The 14511-nt window shown below is 45.1% G+C and overlaps 1 protein-coding gene across 3 annotated transcripts in view; it reads left to right on the top strand.

Annotated features, from left to right (window-relative positions):
* The window catches only part of LOC138748290 (chloride anion exchanger-like), a 257498-nt gene extending 243724 nt beyond the window's left edge, over positions 1-13774 (top strand). For 2 of the 3 annotated variants that reach the window (XM_069908204.1, XM_069908205.1), the window contains exons 20-25: positions 1040-1135; positions 5061-5294; positions 6488-6542; positions 10840-10985; positions 11493-11552; positions 11634-13774. In XM_069908204.1, the coding sequence (XP_069764305.1) occupies positions 1040-1135; positions 5061-5294; positions 6488-6542; positions 10840-10985; positions 11493-11552; positions 11634-11657 (615 nt within the window). In that variant the 3' untranslated portion in view covers positions 11658-13774. Of the gene's footprint in view, positions 1-1039; positions 1136-5060; positions 5295-6208; positions 6262-6487; positions 6543-10839; positions 10986-11492; positions 11553-11633 lie in introns of those variants that run through there. The other variant, XM_069908206.1, reaches the window with a different exon arrangement.
* The last annotated feature ends 737 nt before the right edge of the window (positions 13775-14511 follow it).

The raw sequence follows: 14511 nt of genomic DNA, 5'->3' as shown, positions 1-14511 counted from the left end.
ATGCCGACCTATACACAACAATTCAACCCTTACCTACCTCTTTTCCTTACATCCATGTCTGTACCTCAGAGTCTTTTGAATGTTCTCTACCACCAACCCTGGCATTGCATTCCAGGCACCCACTACTCTGTGTATTAAAAAATAATTACCTCTGACTTCTCCCCTGAACTTTCCTTCCCTTTGGTATTTGGTATTGTCGCCTGTGAAAAGGTGCTGGCTGTCTGCCCTATCTATGCACAGAATCTCATACTCACCCCTATTAATGCATCTCTTTGTTCTTCAAAGATCTGTCAACCTTGCCTCATATGACATATACATCAATCCAGGAAATATCCTGGTAAATCTCTGCATCATCTCCAAAGCTTTAACCTCTTTCCTATTATGAAGCAAACAGAACTGAACACAAGACTCCAAGTCTGATCTAACCTGCGTTTTTATAGAACTGTAACATTACCTCATGGCTCTTGAATTCAATCCCTTGACAAATGAAGACCAACACTCCATATGCCTTCTTAATCATCCTATCAACTGCATGGCTTCCCTGAGGGATCTAGGAACCTGGACCCCAAGATTCCTCTACACTGTTAAGAAACCTGTCATTAACCACACACTGAACTCTTCGACCTTCTAAAGTGCATCATTTCACACTTATCCAGATTGAACTCCATCTGTCACTTCTCTGCACAACTTTGCATCTTGTCTATATCCTGAAGTAGTCTACAATAAACTTCTACACTATCCACAACACCTCCAATCTGTATCAGCTGCAATCTTACTGACTCCTCCAACCACCTCTTCATCCAAGTTGTGCATAAAAATGACAAAGAGTATGGGTACCAGAACAGGTCCCTGTGGAATGCTGCAGGTCACTGATCTCCAGGCAGAATACATTCTATCTACTACTACCCTCTGCCTCTGCAGGCCAGCCAATTCTCAATCCTACAGTTTCCACCATAATATTAATATATTTTTAAGTTAGAGTTGTTATTTGATCAATCTTCGTTTGTGCTCTGAATCTCAATTTGATTCATATGTCCAGATTGGATTCAATCCACTCCGGATTCTCCGAAAGCGGAATAAAGCCCTTCGAAAGATGAAAAAAATGCTTCTGAAAGGAGAGCTGGTGGCGACAGCGGTAAGTTTCTCAACATGCAGTCTCGCCTGTGGTCCTGACCTGAAAAGTTGGCTTCTCTTCCCATGGTTGCTGCCTGATCACTGATGCTTCAGCTCATCACTGTGTCCTGGAGGTTCAAAAGACCATAAGACATAGAAACAGAAATAGGCTATTCAGCCCATCAAGTCTGTCACTCACGAGATGATCCATTTTCCCACTCAGCCCCACTCTTCGGATCTCTTCCCATAACCATTGATGCCCTGGATAATCAAGAACCTGTCAATCTCTGCCTTAAATACATCAATGACCTGGCCTTCACAACTGCCTGTGGCAACAAATTCCACAGATTCACCAATTTCTCTGCCTCTCTGTTCTAAGTAGATGCCCTTCTATCATGCAAGTGTGCCCTCTTAACCTGGACTCTCCCACCAGGAGAAACAGCCATTCTACATCTACAATGTCCACACCTTTCAACATTCAGCATTATTTCGATGAGACCCCCACCCAACCCTGAGCATGTGCTGCTCATCATTATTCAGCAACTGATTCCATATTAATTTACATAAAAAATATATTTCACAGCTTTTATGAATGAAGCATCTGAAATCTATACATCCATGATAGTGGGAGATTTTAACTTTCCACGTATTGACTGGGACTCCCATATTGTGAAAGGGCTGGATGGCTCGGAGTTTGTCAAATGAGTTCAGGAAGGTTTTCTAAACCAACGAGAGAGGAACCAGACAGGCCAGGTGACAGATGTATGTGTAGGGGAACATTTGGGTTCAGTGACCACAATGTCATTAGTTTCACATTAATTATGGAGAAGGATCAGTCTGGTCCTAGAGCTGAGATTCTAAATTGGAATTTGTGGAAATGAGAAAGGATCTAGGAAGAGTGGAATGAAATAAGTTGTTTTCTTGCAAGTGAGTGGGATGGCCTCAAAGGGGAATTTTTGAGACTGCAGAGCTTGCATGGTTCCTGTTAGAATTAAAGGCAAAGTTACCAGGCACAGGGAACCCTGGTTTTCAAAGGATATTGGTGATCTGGTTAAGAAGAAGTGAGGTGGAAAGAAGGTATAGGCAACAAGAAGCAAATGAGGTACTTGAAGAGTCCAGAAAATGTAAGAAATCAGAAGGCAAACAAAAAAAGACACGAGGTTGCTCTGGCAGATAATGTGAAGGTAAACCTGAAGGAGTAAAAGGATAGTAAGGGACAAAAAGATCAGGGTGGTCATCTACGTGTAGAGCCTCACGAGATGGGGGAGATCTTAAACAGTTTTGTTTGCATCAGTATTTACTCAGGTAACAGACGTGGTGCGTAAGGAAGGGAGGGAAACCAGCAGTAGTGGTATGGAACACGTGGAGATTAAGGAGCAGGAGCTGCTTGCTGCTTTACAGCGAATAAAGGTAGATAAATCCACCGGGGCCAGCATGATATTCCCTTGGACCTTGAGGGAGATGTGTAGAAATTGCAGGGGCCTGGGCAGAAATATTTAGTTTCCTTAGGCACAGGTGAGGTGGCGGAGGATTAGAGGGTGGCTCAGTGTCGCGCCATCGATCAACCACATTAGACCAAGAGCTGTGATTAATAGGCTTTAATCACCTTGAGACATCAACATATTTCATATGTTGCTGGCCCGGTTCCAAAGCAGGTACTGAGGAAGGGGTTTGGGAGTAACAGCCTTTTTTTGGATATCCAGGAGGGAGGAGTCACAGGTGCAGGGGGGAGAGCCAGCCCATACATAGAGAGATACATACATACAATATAAACAAATATATATGTATAAAATACATACCCTACATACAATCATACAATACAAACATACAATCCATGCACATATATGGGCATACATACGTACAGTGGTTGCACCACATTCATCCCTTCTTTTGAAACAAAGCCCGGTGGGTGAAGTGATTCAATGTTTGTAACAGGTTCAGCCTGTCTGGGGATCTCACCTGTCACTGCAACCATCGTAGGGTTTGCTGTGGTTCAGCTGCTGGTTCTCGGGCGGCGTCTTGCACGACAAGCTGTGTCTCCGGTGACTGAAGGGGTGGGTTAGTAGGGCCATGGGGTTGCTTGGTGTGGGGTTGGGACACTGCGCCAGGTGCAATCAGTGGGGCCAACTGGCTGGGGTTACCATGAAGGGATGTTGATTGTTTGGTCGAAGGTCCCCTGCATGCGCCAGGTCTCGGATGGAAACCGTGTCCTGCTGCCCATCTTGGATGGCGCATAAATGTATTGAGGGTTTGCGGGGAGAATGTGGACCTTCTTGACTGAAGGGTCAGTTTTGTGTCACCTGATATGCCTCAGGAGCAGTACAGGCCCAGGGGTCATCAGCCAGGATGACAATGTGGTTTCCGATGCTGATTTCCTGGGAAAGGATGAGCCTTTCATGCGGTGTCACTTTAGTAGCAGTACAGAGGAGGGACCTGGTGGCATGGAGCCCCTCAGAGAGGACGTCTTGCCACTGGGAGATGGCAGGCCTTTCGACCTGAGGGCTAGGAGGCTTTGTAGTGGCCCATGCACAGAGATGTGAACCGGCCCACAAAACGGCCAATGAACATGGTGACTGCGCAGACCTATGGGTGACAATGGCCATTGTCCCAGGTGACCTCCTGCATGGCGGGAAGATGGGGAGCTGTGATGGAAACACTGGCCAATCCTAGGCTGGCGCTCCGATGATGCAGGGTCCTGACGTCCATATAAGCGCAATGGTAGTGCAATGATCCAGTCTCGACTTCAAAGGCATTGGTGTATGTGTCTTTCTTCTCCACACACATATAGCGTAAACACTACAGATTGCCTTCCAGAAGGGACATTCTCCCTTTCTGTCTGGCTGTTTCCCTGGGGGGGTTAAAACTTGTGGTCCTGCTAGTGGCTATGCCTTGGCCAGCAGGTTCTGGTGCACCTCCTCGCTCATAAACGAGGATCCCCGGTTATTATGGATATAGCAGAGGTATCCGAACAGAGCGAATATGCTATGCAGTGCCTTTATGAATGTGGCTGTGGTCATTTCCAGGCTGTGGTCATGATGGTCAAACGGAAGTGGGAGCATTTGTTGATGATATTTAGAAAGTATACGTTCCTGTTGGTGGAAGGGAGGGAGCCCTTGAAGTCCATACTCAGGTGTTCGAAAGGGTGGGTGGCTTTAATCAGGTGGGTTTTGTCTGGCCAATAGAATTGGGATTTACACTCAGCTCTGGATCAGCTCCCTGATGTCCTCAACCAAGTAGGGGTGGTTGCGGGCTCTAACGAAGTGGTAGAGCTGGTGTCCCCAGGTGGAGGAATTAGAGGTGGTCAGTCAGCAGGGACTTGGTGGAAGAGGTAGAGGTGGCTGTCTGCATCGAAGGCAGTGTGTGGTCTGTCCTCTGGGCAGATCGGGAGTTTGTGGTAGGCTTGACTTGAGGTCAATGGTTGAGATGACCTCCCCCAATCCACAGTGAATCCCTCCCCACATATGTGGATAAATCTGTACCCCAACCTGCAGTGAATCCTTCTACCGATTTGCAGAGAATCTCCCCAATCTACGGTGAATCCCTCCCATGATCCGCAGTGAATCCCTACCCCAAACCTCAGTGAATCCCTCCTACTGATCCGTGGATAAACTCTCCCTGATCCACAGTGAATCACTTCCCTGATCCCCAGCTAATCCCTAACCCGATCCTCGGCGAATCCCTCCCCAATCCTAAGTGCATCCCTCCCCTGATCCCTGGTGAATCCTTACCGTGGTCCATAGAGAATCCCTCCCCCCTTTCGTGAAAACGTCTCACCCTCAATCCATGCAGAATCTTGATATTCGCTGAGGTTCTGCTGCCAGTACCCATTTTCCCTGGCTTCCAATTTCCATTGATCTTCACTCCTTTCCCACCATGGTCCTGTTCCCATGTGTTGTGAAGCCGCCTGCCCTGAGCCTGACACATCATTGGTTTGTATTCCTGAGCAGACGGGATACGTTGAAACCACAGATTGGGGTTGTCTGAAGGACTCTGACGGTGAAGATGACAAGAACACCAGTGGCCTCACTGCAGACACCATGACAAAGGATTTACCAATGCAAGTTGATTGGAATTGCCTGCCAACAGGAATCCATATTCCCCATGTGCAAACACACAGCATTGTTCTCGACTTTGCTGCTGTCTCGTTCCTGGATGTGTCTGCGATGAAAGGCTTGAATTCGGTAAAACCTAATTGTACCGGTTGTTTAATGGGGTCTGGAGGTGGGGAGACAGTTTAATGGGGAGTCTGAATCTGGGTAAATGGTTTAATGGGAGGGGGGGAGGTGTCTGGATCTGGGGAGGTGGATTAATGGGGAGTCTGGATCTGGGGAGATGGTTTAATGGATGTCTGGATCTGGGGAGATTGTTTAATGGGATCTGAATCTGGGGAGATGGTTTAATGGGGTCTGGATCTGGGGAGGTGGTTTAATGGGGTCTGGATCTGGAGAGATGGTTTAATGGGGTCTGAATCTGGGGAAATGGTTTAATGGGGTCTGGATCTGGGGAGGTGGTTTAATGGGGTCTGGATCTGGGGAGATGGTTTAATGGGGTCTGGAACTGTGGAGATGGTTTAATGGGGTCTGGATCTGAGGAGGTGGTTTAATGGGAGTCGGATAAATGGGGGTCTGATGTTGAAGAGGGTTCCGAGAGGTTCACAAGGATGATTCTGGGAATGAAAGAGTTATCATATGAGGAGTGTTTAACAGCTCTTGGTCTGTACTCATTGGAATTTCAGAGAATGAGGGGGGATCTCACAGACACATTTCAAACATTGAAAGAAATGGTCAGAGTAGATGTAGAAAGGTTGTTTCCCATGGTGGGAGAGTCTAAGACAAGAGGGCACTACTTCAAGATTGAAGGGTGTCCGATAGAACAGAGATACAGAGAAATTTCTTCAGTTGGTGGGTGGTAAATCTGTTGCCACAGGCGGTTGTGAAGGCCAGGTTACTGCGTATATTTAAGACAGATATTGACAGGTTGTTGATTAGCCAGGGAATTGAAGGTTATGGGGAGAAGGCCTGGCAGTGGGGCTGAGTTGGAAAATGGATCAGCTCATGATTAAGTGGCAGGGTATAATTATGGCCTTATATTCCAGGCAGCTCTCAGCTTTGTCCCGGATATCTGTAACAATGACCCTTAACTTCTGAACCTCACATGCCAGTTCTCTTCATCAATAAGACTCTGGAGAGATTCAGTGGGACAGGCAACATCTCTGGAGAGAAACAAATGGTCAACATTTCAGGCCAGTATGTAATGAACAGTCCCAAGCCAAAAGGTTGATCTACCATCTCTTAGTTTGATTATTGCCTGCCCTGCTGAGTCTTTCAGATTTCTTTGTGTTTCTCTGCCTATCCTTCACTTTCTATCTCCACAGATCCTGAAAGAGCTTATCAGGATTGACGTTGACATTTACATTTCTGCCTGTGATGGTGAGTTTTCAACCCAAGAACATGCTGACAGAAGGTGTTTGCTGGCCTGCAGGGGATGGTGCAATGTTTTCTTGTTTCCCATGTCCTTCACCAGGAGCAGCCAGGGAAAGGAGGTCTGGGGACAAGGTGGTCACTAGGACAAGGTGGTTCCTTGAGCAACATGGTCTCCTGGGCCAATAGTCTCTTGCGTCAAGGTGGTCTCCTGGGCTGTGTGGTCTCCTGGGGTTTCTGGTCCTTCGGGCATGTGGTTACTGAGGCATGTGGTCTCCTGGGGTGTGGTGGTCTCCTGGGATGTGGTGGTCTCCTGGGGTGTGGTGATCTCCAAGAGTGTTGTGATCTCCTGGGGCATGGTGATCTCCAGGAGCATGGTGATCTCCTGGAGTATTTGGTCTCCTGGGGTGTGGTGGTCTCCTGGGGAATTTGGTTCCCTGAACTGTTTGGTTTCCCAAGGTGTGGTGGCCCCCTGGGGCATGTTGATCTCCTGGGGCAAGATGTTTTCCTGAGGTGTTATATTCTTCTGCGGCGTGGTGGTTCCAAGGGCATGGCAGTCCCTGTGGTGTGTTGTTCTCCTGGGCTGTGCTGTTCTCCTGGGGCGTGGTGGTCTCCTGGGGCATAGTGGTGTCTTGCGGCGTTTCGTTATCTGGGGCGTGGTGGTCCCTGGGGCATGCTGTTACCCTGTATCATGGTGGTCCCTGAGGCATGCTGTTACCCTGTATCATGGTTTTCAGGAAGAAGATATCTGGTGTGTTGTTCTCCTGGACAGTACTGTTCTCCTGGAGTGTGGTGGTCTCCTGTGGTGGTCATCTCCTGGGGCATGGTGGTCCCTGGGGCGTGATGATCTCCTGGGACATGATGGTCTTTTGGGGCGTTTGGTCCCCTGGGATGTGGTGGTTCCATGGGGTGTGTGGTCCCTGTGTCGTGTGGTCCCTGGTGTGTGGTGGTCTCCTGGGACATGGTGTTCTCCTAGGTGGTCTCCTATGGCATTTGGTCTCCTGGGGTGTGGTGGTGGTCTCCTGTGGCATGGTAGTCCCCTTGGGCATGTGGTCTCCTGGAGCATGATCATCCCCCAGTGCTTGCTGTTCTCTTGGGGCATGGTGGTCCCCTGGGGCGTGGTAGTACTTGAATGTGTGTGGTCCCTGGGGTGTGGTGGTCTCTTGGGGCATAGTGGTCCCCTGGGGCATGAGGTCCCTGGGGCATGCTGTTCTCTAGGGGCATGGTGGTCTCCTGGGGTGTATGGTTTCTTGGAGCATGCTGCTCTCCTGGGGTCTGGTGGACTCCTGGGGCATGCTGTTCTCCGGGGTGCGGTGGTCTCCTGGGGCGTGTGGTCCCTGGGGTGAGGTGGTCTCCTGGGGCATGTGTTCCCTGGGGTGAGGTGGTCTCTCGGAGGATGCTACATCCACTTGCCATTCATCTATTGCTGCTGGAGGCACCTTTAACATCTACAATGTTCACCAAGAGGCGGGACTCAGGCTGAATTGGGCTCAAAATCTCTCCCAGCTCATGTACATCCATTGGGCAGTATGGTTAATGTAATGGTTAGAACGATGCCTTTACAGGGCCAGCAATCGAGACCTTGATTCGAATTCCACGTTGTCTGGATTTTGTATGTTCTCATTGTGTCTGCATGGGTTTTCCCAGGGGCTCCAGTTCCCTCCCACCCTTCAAAAACATACCAGATATAGGGTGTAAACTGGGCGACACAGACACATGGGCCGAAATTTAAAATTTAAATATTCCTTTTTCTCCAGCCAAGTAAAAGCATTGACCTACCTGCACTGGGAGGGTCTTTACTGGAGGCCGGAGTTACTGAAGAAAATTGTTCAGTCACATCCTTCCAATGCCATCTGGTGATGACCACAGAACTCTAAAGTGAAGTTGAAAATGCACAGCAAAGATCTTCATCCTCCTATAGTTTTCAGTCATTCCACAGCTGGGATCAAGCCTTTAGCCCAGATCTCCCGTGTCAATCAAGTATTTCATCTGAGCTGGTCCCATTTGCCTGCATTGAGCCCTTATCTTTCTCAACCCTCCTCTTCATGCATGTTCTAAATTACTTTTAAAAAGAACCAAAGAATATTTGCAGTCAAACACAAAAATCTGCTTTCTCAGTCTGGCGCTGCATGAGACCATAGAAAGATAATCGGACAGACAAAATTCCACAGGGACCGCTCCTTCAGTGACTCCCTTGTCCACTCTTCCTTCCCCACCAGTACCAAACACTGTGAGCGCAGATGTTCCACAGATGCGCTCACATCTCCTCTCTCACCACCATTTGGGACCTCAAACAGTCCTTCCAAGTAAAATGAATCTGCAGGGGTCATCTACTCCATCGGTTGTGGTCTTCGGAGAGACTGGATGCAGACTGGGAGATCACTTTGATAAGCACCTCAGCTCTGTCCCCTGCAATAGCACAGATCTCCCAGTGGCCCCCCATTTCAATTCTCCATCCCATTCCCTTGCTGATATGCCTGTCCATGGCCTTGTGCAGTGCCAGACTGAGACCACCCAAAAATTGAAGGAACAACACCTCATCTCCGACTGGGCTCCCTCCAACTGGATGGCATTAACATCGACTTCTCTGGCTTTTGTTAAACCCCTACCCCCCCACTTCTTCCCCCATCACCTTCCACACAGACATGACCAATTCCTACCTCTATCAGATCAACCTTTAGTTACTCTGGGTTCCTCCCCCAGCCGACACTGTCCGAATTCTGCTTATCCCTTGAAGAAGGGCTCTGGCCCCAAACGGCAGTGACATATCTTCATCTCGTATAGATGCTGAAAGACCAGCTGAGTCTCTCCAGCATTCCATTGTGTTTTTCCAGAGTAAAAGGCCCTTCAGCCCATCCGGTCTGTGCTGAGCTGCCTAATCCTGTTTAATTTTTCCCTGTCACTCAGTTCCTGGCAACATCCTAGTAAATTTTCTCTGCACTCTTTCAATCTTATTAATATCTTTCCTGTAGTTTGGTCACTAAAACTGCACACAATCCTCCAAATTCGGCCACATCCATGTTAAGACAACTTTACCACAACATCCCAACTCCTGTACTCAATACTTTGATTTGTGAAGGCCAATATGCCAAAAGCTCCCTTTCCAACCCTGTCCACCTGTGACCCCACTTTCAGGGAATTATGTATCTGTATTCTCATATCCTTCTGTTCTATCGCACTCCTCAGTGCCCAACCATTCACTGGGTATGTCCTCCCTTGGTTTGTAATCTCAACATTCAACCCCTCACACTTGCCAGCATTAAATTCAATCTGCCATTTTACCAGCTGGTCCAGATCCTGTTGTAAGTTTTCAAAACCTTTGTCACTGTCCTCAATATCGCCAAAATTAGAGTCACCTGTAATGTTGCTGCTCCAATTTACTGTTGATATAGATGACAAATTGTACCTGCCCTAATGCACTTCCTGTTGAAGCTCCCCATCCCCATCACTCTCTCAATGAGAGGTTGCCCCTCAGATTCTCCTTAAACCAAATCACAATGGCATGTGATGTCTTCCACACCCTCAGAAAAGATGTGACCATCTGTGCCCCTCATGATTTTGTTCACCTCAGCCTCCAATGCTGCAGGGAGAAAAGTCCAAGCCTCTCCTTGGTGCACAAGTCCTGGTAACATACTTGTCAATCTTGTTTGCACCCAAAGCCACCCTTTCTGTAGCCAAGTGACTAGAATTGCCCACAATACTCGACGTGGTCTCACTGGTGCCTTGTTTATCTGTGCCAGTGACTGACGTGCCAAACCCCTTCTTCATTGCTCTGTCCACTGAGAAAGGGCAGGCTGATGGGTGGTGAGGTTGGTGTGGCGGTTAGCACAACACCTTTGCAGTGCCAGTGATTGGATGGGTGTTCAAATCTTGCGGTCTTTGAGGAGTTTGTACATTCTCCCCGTGCCTGAGTGGATTTTCCCCGGGGCCTCCGGTTTTCTCCCATCATTCGAAACATACCAAGGGTGTAGGTTAATGGGGTGTAAACTGGGCAGCCTGGACTCGTGGGCTCAAAGGGCCTGTTACCGGGCGGTAGGTCTACATCTCCATTGTAGCCCTGAAACATCCCATCTCCAGACCCAGCCATGGTTTGGAGAAGTGCGGAGACCGAGTGGCAGAGCTTCTCACCTTTCACAGAGCAGACACTTTGGCCCAACTCCTTCATGCCATCCCACTGGCATTCTGAGCTCATCCCATTTACCTGCATTTGCTTCATATCCTTCCAAACATTCCCTGTCCCTATTATCTGTTCAAATGTCTTCTGAAGGTCACAATATTTGAATAGAATTATTTTGACTATTTTCAGATCTACTATTGGAAAAATTAGAAAGGTGTGGATTTTTTGACGATGAAATCACTCCAGATATCTTCTTCCTGACCATCCATGATGCAGTGCTCTGTATTTTGGAGAAGCATGGCCCCCTCGCCACTCTGAGCCTCGGAAATGGAAAGGTCTGTTCTTATTTCTATTGATAATGACTCTGCACCACAGTGAAATATTCCAACCACTTCCACTACTGCAACCAAGGAGGAGAGGCAGAGATGAAGTTATTTCTCACTTCTCTGGCATTTGATGTCTCAATAAAAGTACACTAACATCGGGCTATAATTTCCATTCTGCTGCCTCTCCCCCTGGAAAAGTCAGATGACATTTGTGATTTTCCATTCCTCTGGGTCCATGCCAGAATCTGTTGATTCCTGAAAAATCAGTACCAGTGCCTCCATAATCTCTACCACAACCTCTGGCAGGTCCCTACGGTGCGATCCATCAGGTCAATCATCCCCATCCTGACCTGATAAGAATGTTCTGTTTGTTTCACGGTGGGCCTCTCTCTGGGAGCTCTGACACCAGCATCCCTTTGCTTCTCTGTCATCTTGGGGCTTTTATAATACAGTGTTAACATCAAGGAATGCAAGCAAGTTTCCAGAGGTCACAGTCCCTTCTCACATTGTCCACAGGTGAACAAGTCCAGGGAAATGGTGCAGTCTGAAGGAGAACTAAAGAAGAGGGAATGGTTGGTAAGTGAGACACATTTTCTGTGCCGTCCAGCAGCCCATGTTGTTCTGCATTAATACCCGTGTTCTGTGATTTACTTGTAGACATCATCAAACACTCAGTTCTGAAGTAGCACAAACGGAACTGGAGATGGAAGCTTATCCAAAAGTGTATGTGCTACTCGTTTGGAAAATAAAGTTCATTCAGACAGGACTTTCCAATGCCGATTTGTAATGTCTTCTTGTGAAGAGTGTTGTCCAATAACCTTGTAACATTGATTTACAGCTTATTAAATACAGTACAACTCTCTGATTATCTGAAATGATCAGGACTGGCCCATTTCGGATGAATGTTTTTTTTTTTGGAGAACCAATTGTTTTTTAAAAACAGCTCGGTAACAACAGCAAACCACTTGTAACAGTGTTTAAACAACAAGGAAGGCGTTTAAAGTAATGTTTAATTCCCACCAAAAAATTGCTGGCCACCACTGACCCGAGGTTCCTGCCAGCACCGGGAGCCCGAGGCCCGCTGCTGCCGCTGGCAGGGGCCCGACATCTCTGGTCAGTTCAGCTCCGAGAAAATTTTGGAGAACTGAGGACTTTGGAAAATCTGATTTTGGATAATGGGAGTTGTACTGTATATGAATATGATCTTTTGCTTTTCATTTCAAACAGAGAGGTTTCTATACCAAATATATTAATTTTATTTGCCCATACGGGCCAGTTCTCAGGTTATAAAATAAATCCGCATAAGAGTGAATTATTACCCATAAAATATATTCCAATTACCCTTTCAGGTTAGTGAACAATCAGTTTAGATACTTTGGAATTACAAAGACTAAGTGTTATAAGCATTTATTTAAAGAAAATCAGATTGAAATTTAATCAGATTAAATCTCTATAATCTTTTCTAGTTTTTACCTATTTTAATCCCTAAATCTTTTTTATTCATTGGATTTGTTTATTTTTTTCATACATATGGGAAGGAAAACAACCTTGTTTAAACAAAGTGCATCTTCTAAAAGCTAAAATTTCCAAATTTTAGGATCTACTATTGAGTGGTCAATATATGTAATTTGCATCTTTTGTTAAAATTAGTTGACCACCCTTCTTGAGTGGAAATGGAATTGATTTTTTTCTTAAAAAACATTCATATTGGCAGTCCGAGGGCCCTTTTTTTTTAACTTTTCTTTTTCAAAATTAACGTAATCCAATAATTACACCTAGGTTGAGAATATGGGCAAAATTTGGAAAGTTGCTCGGAATCCATAGTTTTTCTCCAGCCAGTCATTTTTGAACCTTCTTTGTCAGATGAAGGTTTTAGGGAATGGGGTAAACTGGGGATTAATAATTTTAAAAATCATTTTTTATTCGAGATAATTTCACTGCTTTTCAACAATTGACAGCAACATTTAAATTACCCAATGGTCATTTTTTTTTCTAGAAATCAGCAAGTCAGACATTTTTTCCAGTCCAAGCTCTGAATTTCCAGGGATTTCTGAAACAAACATTCTTGATTCACTTTTTGACTTTCAATCTTCCCCCTAGAGGCTCAATATCAATTATTTCTAGTGATTTGATGAATCTGAGAAACGTTTGAGAAAAGCTAAGATCAAGAGTGATTGGGACCATGATTTGGATTTGTCACTTCCAGATGAGAACTAGGATATTGTTCTAAATTTGATTAATGAATCCTCATTTTGAACGTGACATTGTTGTTATTTAAGGTTTTACACAGAGCACATATTTCCAAAGTTAAATAAACTATCTCACTTCTATTCTATGTGATAAACGAGGCTTGCCCTAGTTTAGAAAATCTTTGGAAAAATTATTTTCAAACTTTATCAATTATTTACAGGGCTAAATGAGAACCGTGCCCTTTAATTGCTCAATTTTTTTTTCTCAAGAAAGAGGAAATATTATTGACCATCTCAGAAGAGAATTTTGGCTTTTACCTCGCTGATAGCTGGACGGGCAATTTTGATCAAATGGAAAGACAGTTCCCCCACCTACTCATGTTCAATGGTTACAAAAAGTCATGACTTTCCTAACTTTTGAAAACAAAATCTGATATTATGCTAAAGATGTAAAGATGAATTTTTATAAGATGTGGGGCCCATTCAGGAAGCATCACCATAATGAAACAAATTAGGGTTTTTCAATGCTTCTGAACAGAGCTGTCTGGTCTCGGTGTCGTCCTTCATTTCCTAAGTATATTAGATATGGAAGTTAACCTGGTTTAGAGGGAGGGGTTTGAAAAACAGTGGGGCGGGGGGGGGGCTTTTTTTCCTGTTTTTCTTTTGACGTGTTTTGAAAATGATTTTTTTTGTTGAAGATGTAATTTATCATTTGTACCAATACAAAGTATAAATTCAATAATATAGTAAATTAATAAACCTTACAAAATGATTCAATAATTTTTTTATTTTCATCCCAACCCCTCCCCCTCCCACACACCCCAAAAGAAAAAGGAAAAAAAGGAACTCCTACTTCTATATATATATATATATATATATATATATATATATAATATTATTAACATATAAAATACATTGACTATTTTTTTATAATGACTAACTGGATAAAGTGGAGGATGTGGATGGGGTTTTATTCATAAAATGCCCAAATTTTATAAAAGTTTCCAATTCAATTCCTTAAACTCGAAGTAATTTTTCTAAAGGTGTACAGTTTTGCATTTCAGTCTGCCCTCTGTCTATTTTTTTTTACCAAATTCTCAATTTCCACCGCTAGACATTTCTTTGCTGTCACTACTACTATATTTTAAAAAATTTATCGATACAATTTAAATTTATATCTTCTTTATATATATTCTCAAGTAAAAATATTCTTGGGTCTTTTTGTATCTTTATCTTCATAATTTGTCCTAACAAATCACTCAAATCATTCCAAAATTGTTCCACTTTCACACAGGACCAGACCGAATGTAAAAAGGTCCCTATTTCCTTGTTACACCGGAAACAAT

This window comes from Narcine bancroftii, chromosome 13, assembly GCF_036971445.1.
Source record: "Narcine bancroftii isolate sNarBan1 chromosome 13, sNarBan1.hap1, whole genome shotgun sequence".
Classification (NCBI taxonomy): Eukaryota; Metazoa; Chordata; class Chondrichthyes; order Torpediniformes; family Narcinidae; genus Narcine; species Narcine bancroftii.
The sequence above is the reverse complement of the archived record's forward strand: the minus strand, read 5'-3'. Positions and strand labels throughout refer to the sequence as shown.